The sequence below is a fragment of the Scyliorhinus torazame genome, chromosome 19 (assembly GCF_047496885.1).
Source record: "Scyliorhinus torazame isolate Kashiwa2021f chromosome 19, sScyTor2.1, whole genome shotgun sequence".
Lineage (NCBI taxonomy): Eukaryota > Metazoa > Chordata > Chondrichthyes > Carcharhiniformes > Scyliorhinidae > Scyliorhinus > Scyliorhinus torazame.
Genome location: NC_092725.1, coordinates 103,102,265 through 103,116,044, shown reverse-complemented (window position 1 = coordinate 103,116,044; position 13,780 = coordinate 103,102,265). Strand labels below are relative to the sequence as shown.

At 46.1% G+C, this 13,780-nt stretch overlaps 1 protein-coding gene across 9 annotated transcripts in view; it reads right to left on the bottom strand.

Annotated features, from left to right (window-relative positions):
* atp2b1a (ATPase plasma membrane Ca2+ transporting 1a) overlaps positions 1 to 13,780 on the bottom strand; it is a 139,927-nt gene that overhangs the window by 67,555 nt on the left and 58,592 nt on the right. For all 9 annotated transcript variants that reach the window (XM_072484961.1, XM_072484952.1, XM_072484959.1 and 6 more), the window contains exon 5: positions 10,260 to 10,385. In XM_072484961.1, coding sequence (XP_072341062.1) covers positions 10,260 to 10,385 — 126 coding nt within the window. The remainder of the gene's footprint in view (positions 1 to 10,259; positions 10,386 to 13,780) is intronic.

Genomic DNA, 13,780 nt, shown 5'->3' with positions numbered 1-13,780 from the left:
AGCAGTTTAAATTGACTATCCCACATCATGAATTCCAGATGAGGAAACGGACTATGTCAGGCAACTATATGCCAGTGGAAATAATCACACCCAAGTCTTTCCTCAAAACATTATCCCAACCCTAGTACCTAATGCAATGGCTTTAGTCTTTCTATAGTGGGAACCCAATCTCAAGATTACGATGTGTCAAAATTTCTCATTTACTCCTGGATATCACATTTTTAGTTGTAAAATGCCAGTGTTCCTTTTCAATTGCTTTACTGACCTACACTCACTATGGCTTGATCGGTGGCTACGCCAAAAAGCCTGCAACATACTAGACCTTAAATTGTGAAGTTATTGAATGTTTAGTGATTCAAACTCAGGGCCAAAGGTTTTGTGCATCAAGATGATTTGTTTTTTTTTTTTTTTAAATGGGGGGTTAACAGATGGAAATGCTCTTCTTTTATTCCTTTATGGGATGTGCACTTCACTGGCAAGACCAGCATCAACACTCCACATCTCTAATTGCCCCAGAACTTGGGTGTGCTGCCTTTTGAATAACTCCCATTTGAGATTTTTACCTAGTGACGCACAAAATGGCAATATGTTTGCCAGAATAATACACAACCTGAAGTTGCACTTGGAATTGGCATTTCCTTTTTAAAAAAAAAAAAAATTTAGAGCACCCAATTAGTTTTTTCCCCCAATTAAGGGGCAATTTAGCGTGGCCATTCCACCTCACCTTTTTTTTTTAATAAATATTTTATTGAAAATTTTTGGTCAACCAACACAGTACATTGTGCATCATTTACACAATATTATAACACAAATAACAATGACCTAATTTATAAACAAAAAATGAATAAATAATAAATAACAAACATGAAAACTAACCCTAATTGGCAACTGCCTTATCACAAGTAACACTCTCCAAAAATATAATTTAACAGTCCAATATATAATTATCTGGCGCAATGACCTATACATATTATACAGTATATATTAACAACCTGAGTGTCCTTCTGGTTCCTCCACCCCCACCCCCCCTCGATCCTGGGCTGCTGCTGCTGCCTTCTTTTTTCCATTCCATCTATCTTTCTGCGAGGTATTCGACGAACGGTTGCCACCGCCTGGTGAACCCTTGAGCCGACCCCCTTAGAACGAACTTAATCCGCTCTAGCTTTATAAACCCTGCCATGTCATTTATCCAGGTCTCCACCCCCGGGGGCTTGGCATCTTTCCACATTAACAATATCCTGCGCCAGGCTACCAGGGACGCAAAGGCCAAAACATCGGCCTCTCTCGCCTCCTGCACTCCCGGCTCTTGTGCAACCCCAAATATAGCCAACCCCCAGCTTGGTTCGACCCGGACCCCCACTACTTTTGAAAGCACCTTTGTCACCCCCATCCAAAACCCCTGTAGTGCCGGGCATGACCAAAACATATGGGTATGATTCGCTGGGCTTCTCGAGCACCTCGCACACCTATCCTCCACCCCAAAAAATTTACTGAGCCGTGCTCCAGTCATATGCGCCCTGTGTAATACCTTAAACTGAATCAGGCTTAGCCTGGCACACGAGGACGACGAGTTTACCCTGCTTAGGGCATCTGCCCACAGCCCCTCCTCGATCTCCTCCCCCAGCTCTTCTTCCCATTTCCCTTTTAGTTCATCTACCATAGTCTCCCTTTCATCCCTCATTTCCCTATATATATCTGACACCTTACCATCCCCCACCCATGTCTTTGACATCACTCTGTCCTGCACCTCTTGTGTCGGGAGCTGCGGGAATTCCCTCACCTGTTGCCTCTCAAAAGCCCTCAGTTGCATATACCTGAATGCATTCCCTACCAGCGCTCCCAGACTCGCAAACTTCCCATCCACAAACAGATCTTTCAGTTGCGTTATTCCTGCTCTTTGCCACATTCCATATCCCCCATCCATTTCCCCCCGGGGCAAACCTATGGTTGTTTCTTATCGGGGACCCCCCCCCCCCCCCAAGGCTCCAGTCTTTCCCCTATGCAGTCTCCACTGTCCCCAAATCTTCAGTGTAGCCACCACCACCGGGCTTGTGGTGTAGTTCCTCGGTGAGAATGGCAATGGGGCTGTCACCATAGCCTGTAGGCTAGTCCCCCTACAGGACGCCCTCTCTAATCTCTTCCACGCCGCTCCCTCCTCTTCTCCCATCCACTTACTCACCATTGAAATATTAGCGGCCCAATAATACTCACTTAGGCTCGGTAGTGCCAGCCCCCCCCCCTATCCCTGCTACGCTGTAAGAATCCCTTCCTCACTCTCGGGGTCTTCCCGGCCCACACAAAACCCATGATGCTCTTTTCAATCCTTTTAAAAAAAGCCTTCGTGATCACCACCGGGAGGCACTGAAACACAGAGGAATCTCGGGAGGACCACCATCTTAACCGCCTGCACCCTCCCTGCCAGTGACAGGGATACCATATCCCATCTCTTGAAATCCTCCTCCATTTGTTCCACCAACCGCGTTAAATTTAACCAATGCAATGTGCCCCAATTCTTGGCTATCTGGATCCCCAGGTAACGAAAGTCCCTTGTTACCTTCCTCAACGGTAGGTCCTCTATTTCTCTACTCTGCTCCCCTGGATGCACCACAAACAACTCACTTTTCCCCATGTTCAATTTATACCCTGAAAAATCCCCAAACTCCCCAAGTATCCACATTATTTCTGGCATCCCCTCCGCCGGGTCTGCCACGTATAGTAGCAAATCGTCCGCATACAAAGATACCCGGTGTTCTTCTCCTCCTCTAAGTACTCCCCTCCACTTCTTGGAACCCCTCAACGCTATCGCCAGTGCAAACAATAATGGGGACAGAGGGCATCCCTGCCTTGTCCCTCTATGGAGCAGAAAATATGCAGATCCCCGTCCATTCGTGACCACGCTCGCCATCGGGGCCCTATACAACAGCTGCACCCATCTAACATCCGCCTCTCCAAAACCAAATCTCCTCAACACCTCCCACAAATAATCCCACTCCACTCTATCAAATGCTTTCTCGGCATCCATCGCCACTACTATCTCCGTTTCCCCCTCTGGTGGGGCCATCATCATTACCCCTAACAGCCTCCGTATATTCGTGTTCAGCTGTCTCCCCTTCACAAACCCAGTTTGGTCCTTGTGGACCACCCCCGGGACACATTCCTCTATTCTCATTGCCATTACCTTGGCCAGGATCTTGGCATCTACATTTAGGAGGGAAATAGGTCTATAGGACCCGCTACACCTTCTTTAAGAGAAGCGATATCGTTGCTTCAGACATAGTCGGGGGCAGTTGTCCCCTTTCCTTTGCCTCATTAAAGGTCCTCGTCAATACCGGGGCAAGCAAGTCCACATATTTTCTATAGAATTCGACTGGGAATCCATCCGGTCCCGGGGCCTTTCCCGCCTGCATGCTCCTAATTCCTTTCACCACTTCTTCTACCTCGATCTGTGCTCCCAGTCCCACCCTTTCCTGCTCTTCCACCTTGGGAAATTCCAGCCGATCCAAGAAGACCATCATTCTCTCCCTCCCATCCGGGGGTTGAGCTTCATATAATTTTTTATAAAATGTCTTGAACACTCCATTCACTCTCTCCGCTCCCCGCTCCATCTCTCCTTCCTCATCCCTCACTCCCCCTATTTCCCTCGCTGCTCCCCTTTTCCTCAATTGGTGTGCCAGCGACCTGCTCGCCTTCTCCCCATATTCGTACTGTACACCCTGTGCCTTCCTCCATTGTGCCTCTGCAGTGCCCATAGTCAGCAAGTCAAATTCTACATGTAGCCTTTGCCTTTCCCTGTACAGTCCCTCCTCCGGTGCTTCCGCATATTGTCTGTCCACCCTCAAAAGTTCTTGCAGCAACCGCTCCCGTTCCTTACTCTCCTGCTTCCCTTTATGTGCCCTTTTTGATATCAGCTCCCCTCTAACCACCGCCTTCAACGCCTCCCAGAACACTCCCACCTGGACCTCCCCATGATCATTGATTTCCAAGTACTTTTCAATGCACCCCCTCACCCTTAGACACACCCCCTCATCTGCCATTAGTCCCATGTCCATTCTCCAGGGTGGGCGCCCTCCTGTTTCCTCCCCTATCTCCAAGTCTACCCAGTGTGGAGCGTGATCCGAAATGGCTATAGCCGTATACTCCGTTCCCCTCCCCTTCGGGATCAACGCCCTTCCCAGCACAAAAAAAGTCTATTCGCGAGTAGACTTTATGGACATAGGAGAAAAACGAGAACTCCTTACTCCTAGGTCTGCTAAATCTCCACAGGTCTACACCTCCCATCTGCTCCATAAAATCTTTAAGTACCTTGGCTGCTGCCGGCCTCCTTCCAGTCCTGGACTTCGACCTATCTAGCCCTGGTTCCAACACCGTATTAAAATCTCCCCCCATTATCAACTTTCCCATCTCTAGGTCCGGAATGCATCCTAGCATCCGCCTCATAAAATTGGCATCATCCCAGTTCGGGGCATATACGTTTATCAAAACCACCGTCTCCCCCTGTAGTTTGCCACTCACCATCACGTATCTGCCCCCGTTATCCGCCACTATAGTCTTTGCCTCGAACATTACCCGCTTCCCCACTAATATAGCCACCCCCCTGTTTTTCGCATCTAGCCCCGAATGGAACACCTGCCCCACCCATCCTTTGCGTAGCCTAACCTGGTCTACCAGTCTCAGGTGCGTTTCCTGTAACATAACCACATCTGCCTTAAGTTTCTTAAGGTGTGCGAGTACCCGTGCCCTCTTTATCGGCCCGTTCAGCCCTCTCTCGTTCCACGTGATCAGCCGGGTTGGGGGGCTTCCTACCCCCCCCTTGTCGATTAGCCATCCCCTTTTTCCAGCTCCTCACCCGGTTCCCACGCAGCTGTATCTCCCCCAGGCGGTGCCCCCCCCCCCACCCATACCAGCTCCCCCCTCTCCCCAGCAGCAGCAACCCAGTAATTCTCCCCTCCCACCCCCCCCCACTAGATCCCCCGCTAGCGTAATTACTCCCCCCATGTTGCTCCCAGAAGTCAGCAAACTCTGGCCGACCTCTGCTTCCCCCGTGACCTCGGCTCGCACCGTGCGACGCCCCCTCCTTCCTGCTTCTCTATTCCCGCCATGATTATCATAGCACGGGAACCAAGCCCGCGCTTCTCCCTTGGCCCCGCCCCCAATGGCCAATGCCCCATCTCCCCCATCACCACCTGTGGAAGAGAGAAAAGTTACCACATCGCAGGATTAGTACATAAAACTCCTCTTTCCCCCCTTTTTAACCCCCCTCTTCGCCCCCCCCACATTCGCCCCACCACTTTGTTCAAACGTTCTTTTTAATAACCCGCTCATTCCAGTTTTTCTTCCACAATAAAAGTCCACGCTTCATCCGCCGTCTCAAAGTAGTGGTGCCTCCCTCGATTTGTGACCCACAATCTTGCCGGTTGCAGCATTCCAAATTTTATCTTCTTTTTATGAAGCACCGCCTTGGCCCGATTAAAGCTCGCCCTCCTTCTCGCCACCTCCGCACTCCAGTCTTGATAAACGCGGATCACCGCGTTCTCCCATTTACTGCTCCGAGTTTTCTTTGCCCATCTAAGGACCATTTCTCTATCCTTAAAACGGAGGAATCTCACCACTATGGCTCTGGGAATTTCTCCTGCGCTCGGTCCTCGCGCCATCACTCGGTATGCTCCCTCCACCTCCAACGGACCCGCCGGGGCCTCCGCTCCCATTAACGAGTGCAGCATTGTGCTCACATATGCCCCGACGTCCGCTCCCTCCGCACCTTCAGGAAGACCAAGAATCCTCAGGTTGTTCCTCCTTGCGTTGTTCTCCAGTGCCTCCAACCTTTCCACACATCGTTTCTGATGTGCCTCATGCGTCTCCGTCTTCACCACCAGGCCCTGTATGTCGTCCTCATTCTCGGCTGCCTTTGCCTTCACGACCCGAAGCTCCCGCTCCTGGGTCTTTTGTTCCTCCTTTAGCCCTTCGATCGTCTGTAGTATCGGGGCCAACAGCTCTTTCTTCATTTCCTTTTTGAGCTCTTCCACACAGCATTTCAAGAACTCTTGTTGTTCAGGGCCCCATGTTAAACTGCCACCTTCCGACGCCATCTTGGTTTTTGCTTGCCTTCCTTGCCGCTGTTCTAAAGGATCCACTGCAATCCGGCCACTTTCTCCTCCTTTTTTCATCCGTATCCAGGGGGGATTCCCTTCTGGTTTACCGCACAGTGTTTTTAGCCGTCAAAATTGCCGTTGGGGCTCCTATCGAGAGCCCAAAAGTCCGTTTCACCGGGAGCTGCCGAAACGAGCTGCCGAAAGCTGGTCATCGCCGCACCCGGAAGTCGTCCATTCCACCTAACCTGCTCATCTTTGGGTTGTGGGGGTGAAACCCACTCAGACACAGGGAGAATGTGCAAACTCCACACGGACAGTGACCCAGGGCCAGATTCAAACCCGGGTCCTCAGCGTCGTAGTCCCAGTGCCAACCATGTGCCGCCCCCTTGAATTGATATTTCCACACATTTGCTGCAATTATCCTTAGAGGAGGCAGAGATCACCAGCTTGAGGTGCTGTCAACTAATCTGAGCAAGTTGCTTTGATGCATCTTGTAGACAGTACACAATGCAGTTTACCACCACTCAAGGGCAGTTAGGGAAGGGCAATAAATGCTAGCCCAGCCAATGACACCCACATCCTATAAATGAATAATAAAAACAGGGAAGTGGATGGCGTGCCCATCAACTGGACTGCTTTGCGCTGGGCATTGAAGCTACAAGTATTTGTTGCAATCCAGGCCAATAGAGTATTCCAATGCACCCCTAGCCCAACTTCTGCCTTGTAGATAGTGGAAAGAGTTTAAGACATCAGGTGGAGAGTTGCTCACTGCAGCATACCGGACATGTTTCAGCCAAAGTATTTGCATATCTGACCAATAGTAACCCCCGGTATCTTGGAGGGATTTAGTGATGGCAATGCTGTTGAACGTCAAGGGAAGGTGGTTAGACTTTTGGTAGATACGGTCACGACCCAGCACTTGCGATACAAATGTGCTTTGCAACACCATCCCCAAGTCGGAATTTTGTCCACGTCTTGCTGCTTCCAAGCTTGGGCTGCTTTATCAAAGGAGTTGTAAATGAAACTGAACAATGTGTAATCAGCAAACATCCCCACTTCTAATTTTTATGGAAGGAATCTCATTGATGAAGATGACTACTAGTTGTTCCTAGATGCCACACCAACTCAAATGCCACTTTGATATCAAGGACAGTCACTCACCTCAGCTCTGGAATTCAGCTCTTTTGTCCACGCTTCAGCCAAAGCTGCAAAGTGAAATTAAGCATTCCTTGCAGAAGCCAGGAGGATTGGTGAGCAAATGTCACTAGTCGAAACCCCTTCCATCACTTTGGAGATGGCGCAGTACATAGGAGTAGGCCATTTGGCCCCTCAAGCCTGCTCCACCATTCAATAAGATCATGGTTGACCCGAAAGTGGCAACTCCACATTTCGCTTACTGCCTCCCCCTGATAACCTTGAGTCTCATTAATCAAGAATCTACCTCTGCCGTAAAAATATTCATTAACCTAGCCTCCACTGCTGTGTCAGACAGTTCAAAGATTTACAACACCCAAAAGAATCAATGTCTTCTGACCTCCATCTTAAATAGGAGACCCCTTATTTTTAAACAGTGTCCCCTAATTCTAGTCTCTCCCACAAGGGAGAACCTCTTTAGTATTCATCCCAAGATCAGTGATCCATAAGATCACTGTGAATCTTCTAAATTCCAATGAATACAGGCTCAGCCTGTCCAATTAACCCCGTCAGTTAATGCTGAACTACATCTCCATTGGAAAGGATGGAGAAGTGGCACTAGCAGAGTTGCTTTTGCAGTAAGCTGGCATGGATTCAACAGTCTGAATGGTTACAGTACAGAAGGACATTATTCCATAATTAGGTGTGCATGCATCAAGACTCTTCTCACTGGCAGACAATATGCAGATTTTGTTCAAGCTTCAGCTAGATAAAAGTGGCCATGGCTGATAACTGGAGATAGGTCACTTGACTGCTCGACAGTTGCTTTTGCCCTGGAATAATTCATATGAATTCATATGACGGTGAGTAAGTCAGTCTCCTGCCCATTTTGGAGAAGGAACAGAATTCTTATATACCAAGATGGCCTTTGATGCCCTCAATTTTCACTTCAATTGGGTAAAGTGGGCATTTTTTATTTTATATAAAAGGTCTACGTTCTTCCAAGCAGTTTACCAGGTCTCCTTTACTGTGCCAAAATAGGATAATCCTATGTCCAAATAAATGTATAACTTCTCAAATATCTTAATGCAGATCATTAGGGCGTCCCACCTGCTGTATCTTGGGCCACAGTTGTGAACCAGAGAAACATCTATTTGCCCCTTTCCTTATAGGCCTAATCTTTTAATGATCTTTATATGGTAGCATAAACACTTACGTCCTAATATATCACACATCCAGTGCTCTTTTCATTCTATGGGGTGGAATTGATTATATTTACCAATCATAACCATCTTTTACAAATTTATATCGACTACCTCTGGTTAGCCCACACCTTTCCAAATGTTTATCCCTTATGTTTTCTTACTATTGATGAGGCTAACTGGTCTGTAATTACCTGGCTTATCCCTTTCTCCTTTTTTTGAATAGGGGTGGAATGTTCGTCACCTTCCAGTCCTTTGGTAAAATTCCTGTTTAAGGAATTTTGGAAAATTAGTAATTGCTATTCATCACTGAACTATCTCTGTACCATAGATCATTGGAGCCTGGGGTGACCACATAAAATACTATTAATCCTCAAGATTTTTTCTTGTAATGTAATTAGCATTTCTCCCTTCTTCAGGTACTTCAGGGATCCTACCTTCATTCTGATGTTTTGAAGTGAAATATTTCAGTACCTCAGCTTTTCCTTTATTTGAGAGACTTTCCTTGTGACAAGTTTGACTATCAGTTTTCTTTTTGTAGGTCTTTCTCATTATTGCCCAAATGGCTGCAGTACTAGTTCTTTCTACTCCTCGGCTTCATCCTAGCTAGTGTTCACTTATTATGTGGTGGTTGAGCGATCCAATTCCATACCAAAATGCTAGCAGGACTACAGTACTTCTACAAGATTGGGAATTTCTGCTACAACTTGCAGCAGAGCTGGACAAAGAAGGGGAGCAGGAGCAAATTGAAAGTTTTCCTCCACTTGCACAAAGGGTGATTTTGTTAATTGGTTGGGGGTGGGGGAGAAATAACCATATAAACCAATACGGAGATGAGGCACGCACTTAAAACCAGATGATATTTTTTTAAAGAGTGTCCAATGGGCACTCAAATTCAAATATCATAGCTCTAAAACCACACCTGATCGTATTTAACAAATATACCCACCCAGAAGTCTGAAGAAAATGAGAACATGCCGTCAATGTCACAATATTCTGCAAGCTCTCAAAAGCTTATGTTGACTCTCAGATGTTATCCATATTCTTAATGCTTCTAATCTCCATTTCTGCACCATGCATCTTTCATGATTTCTCAATGCTCCTTCGTGCTTCAGTTTTGACTGAGGGAACTAGTTTAAAGACATCATAGCTGGCCTTCCAATTTAACTACCACGGTTTCCTTCAACTGCCCATGACTAGTTCTACTTTTTTGATGAACTCCCAAATGTATTCTGGTCATGCTATTATGGTCATAATTCCCATTGCCCAGTTTCAGTGCTGCATTTCCACCCCTGCCCCTCAAAAAAGTAGTGATTTCAATGCATTTTGACATTTTATCCCAGGCAACCTCTGTATGGAGCTTCCAACATTACAATTTTGTTATTTTACCTTTTTATCTCCATTACTTACAATTTGATAGGCTATAAAGTATCTAATAATGTCCGAGCGAGCGAAGTTCTCAACTAAATCTGGAGACAGTTTGTCCACCATCTTCAAGAAGCTTACCTAACTGTTAATCATTCTTATCGGCTTTCTCCATTTCATTACATTTCTGAGCTAGCACCGTTTAACATCCAACACCAAGTTATTGCCTAAGCCATAACACCATATTTATATTAGGAACAATCTCTTCCTAGTTTCGCTGCTTCTCCCAAGCCCTTGAACCCACTCAGTATTTTGGACCAGAGGGTTGTGATTCACGGCCTTAGTTCACAGAGCAGTTCAGTACACAGATTCAGAATTCATTTCACATTTCAGACTGGAGCATTAATTGACTTGTTTTAATCCATGAGCATTATGCAGAGTTGGTTTCTCACCCCTTATATCATCTTACCAGACAACAGCAGTGGATCTCTTTCAAGTCCCTTCTTCACATGGTCAGATTCCCCAGTCAGGGAGCTTTCATCAATCTTTAAATCATTTCCATGAATAAGCACACCATCAGCAGGCAGGAGGTCACCTAAAAAAACAGAAAGCCACAAAATGTTAAGTTCACAACTGCCATGAAGCACAATTTACCAATACTGCCATGTTAAAATGTTTGAATCATTGCATATTTTCCTATTGGGGAGGTTATACCCTTGGGGAAAAACACTGGCAATAGCATTCTTTTTTTTTTTTTTTTTTTTTAATTTAGAGTACCCAATTATGGGGCAATTTAGCATGGCCAATCCACCTAACCAGCCACATCTTTGGGTTGTGGGGGTGAAACCCACGCAGACATGGGGAGAATGTGCAAACTCCACACAGACAGTGACCCAATCCACACGGACAGTGACCCAGGTTTGGGATTCGAACCCGGGTCCTCAGCGCCGCAGTCCCAGTACTAACCACTGTGCTGCCCAGCAATAGCATTCTTTAAGGAATGCTTCATGTCTTGTTGTAATCCCTCCTAGCTCCTACCAATCCCACTGAACTTCCCGTCTGCTCCAGCTATTATACCTCTCACTTATACAGTTTATAATCCATCATCTTTCTACCTCTTTTCACCTCTGAAGAATCATACCGACTCAAAACTTCTATTTCCATAGATGCTGTCATACCAGTTTTTCCAGTATTTCCTGCTTTTGATTATTCAAGGAAACCTCAATGGAAGTAATCAGCCACATTATACAGGCCAGTAAATATCCAATAGCCCCAGTGCAGAAAAAATAACCGGCAAGATTGAAGGACCGGAAAGGAGCGGTTATGAAACAACTCCCAAAAGGTGGTGTTCATTCATCCAATTTCCACATGTAAAAATTGGGCTAAGCCAATGAGTAACAAATAGGTTTGGCATTGTACATTGTTGGCCCCACCACCTTGGGTGATGTCGCAATCAATGAGCACTTGATTCATGGGTGACTAGTCAATTTCTAGTTTTTTCTTCCTTCATGGTCTGAGCATCACTGGCAAGGCCATCATTTGTTGTTCCTCAACTGACCAAGATGATGATGAACAGGTTCAGAAGGCACTGTCAAAGGAGCCTTGATGAGTTGCTGCAGTGAATCTTGTAGATGGTACACACTTGCTGCCAATGTGCCCAGTGGTGGGTGGGTATGAAGCTCATTATTGTTGGAACTGCATGGGGCCACTGTATTTATATGGTTAATCAACCCCCATGTTGAGAGGGGGAATTCTGTTGAGGGGGAATTCTGCAATGGAGATAGGTTAGATTTGCTCGCTGCAGATGGCCATTGCCCTTGCAATTAGGGCACAATTGCCGTTTTATCAGCCCAAACCCAAATGTTGTTCAGCAAATGTTGCTGCTTATGGATACCAACTGCTTCAGTATGTGATATCATGAATGGTACCAGGCACTGCAATAAATCAGCAATGTTCCCCACTTCTGACCTTATGGAGGGAAGATTATTGCTGAAACAAATAGTATCCTTAAGAACTTATGCGTGATGTGGGGCAGAGATGATTGGACTCCCAGCAGAGATGACTGGACTCCCAACAAGTGCTAGGTATGTTTCAGCCATTGGAGAATTCTCAAATTTCCACTGGCTTCAGTTTCACAATGGCTTCTTTATGCCACACTGTCAAATGCTACCTTATGTAGGGCAGTTGCTCTCACTTCACCTCTGGAATGAAGCTCTTTAAGGCTGTAAGGCCAGGAGTGAGATGGTCCTGGTGGAACCCAAACTGGTCGAGTGAGAGCCACCTGACAATACTACAATAGTAATAATAATCTTTATTATTGTCACAAGTAGGCTTACATTAACACTGCTATGAAGTTACTGTGAAAAGCCCCTAGTTGCCACATTCTGACACCTGTTCGAGTACACAGGGAGAATTCAGCATGTCCAACTCACCTAACAAGCACGTCTTTCGGATCTTGTGGGGGGAACACCAAGTGGGCTTGTGGAGCGGATTGGATGTGTCTCACTTTTCGTGGACAGTACATCCACAGGCAATTTGCCGGATGCTGTAGCTTTACTGAATCAGCTTGGCTAGGGTGATGGTTAGTTCATGAGCATCACCATCAGGATGTTGTTGAGGCTTTACTGTATTCCAGGGCCTTCAGCCACTTCTTGATGCTATGTGAACTTAATCGAATTGTCTGAAGGTCCAGCATCCAACTTGTTGGGACCTCAGGAGGCAGATGGATTATCCACTCTGGTTAGAAGATTATGTTGGGTTCCTCCATCGTTGATGTTTTCTTTTTTACATTTAGAGTACCCAATTCATTTTTCCCAATTAAGGGGCAATTTAGCGTGTCCAATCCACCTAGCTGGCACATTTTGGGTTGTGGTGGCGAAACCCAGGGAGAATGGGCAAACTCCATCCACACGGACAGTGGCCCAGAGCCAGGGTCGAACCTGGGACCTCGACGCTGTGAGGCCGCAGTGCTAATCCACTGCGCCACCGTGCTGCCCTCCATAGTTGATTTTTAATTGTCCACCACCATTCACTACTGGCAAGAGTTCTGATCTATTCATTCATCGAGAGATCGTTTAGTTATCTATTGCATGCTGCTCTGTGTAATCTTGTGCAATGGTCTTGCCAGTTCATCATTTTAGGTATACCTGGTGCTGCTCCTGCATGCTTTCCTGCAGTCCTCATTGGAACAGGGTTGATTTCTTGATTTGATGGGAGTGATAGAGTGAGGGATATGCCAGGCAATGAGCTCAAATACAATTCTGCCCAGTCTGGAGCTGCAAGATTGGTTCTGAATCTATCCCAGTTAACAGTGGTAACATCACATGTGGACAATATTTTCAGTGCAAAGACAGACTTGCCCACAAGAACTGTGTATTAGCCACTTTCATCACTATGTTCATGGACTGGCACATCTACAACGGGTGGTGGAGATGAAGTAGATTTTCCCTTGTTGGTTCCATGGTGGCCCATTCTGGCAGATATGTTCGCCAGGCTCGAACAAAAATGACCACTGAGCATTCTGCAACATTGATGTTCAGGAACAGAGGTCAACAATCAGACCTCAAATGATTTTGTGGGATGTCAAGAGGCTAGCTAAAAATCTTCTGGACTTTTTACTGTAACTAAGACAATCAGACAACAATGATAATTGAAACCAACTCAAGACAGGCTATGTACCTGAAGCATTAGAAATAAAATGGATCAATTTGTTGTTCAGATAAATGTAGTGATATGATATAGTTGTGATTACAGAGACATGGCTCCAAGGTGGCCAAGGATGGGAATTAAACAGAGGGTTATTCAATTTTTAGGAAGGGCAGACAAAGGAAATGGTGATAGAGTTACATTGTTGATTAATAGTGAGGAAAGATATTAGTACAGATGTGGAATCTGTCTGGATAGTTAAGAAACATCAATGAGCAAAAAAACATTCATAGGGGTGGCATACAGACCAAACTGCAGTGCTAATGTTGGGAATAGCACTAGACA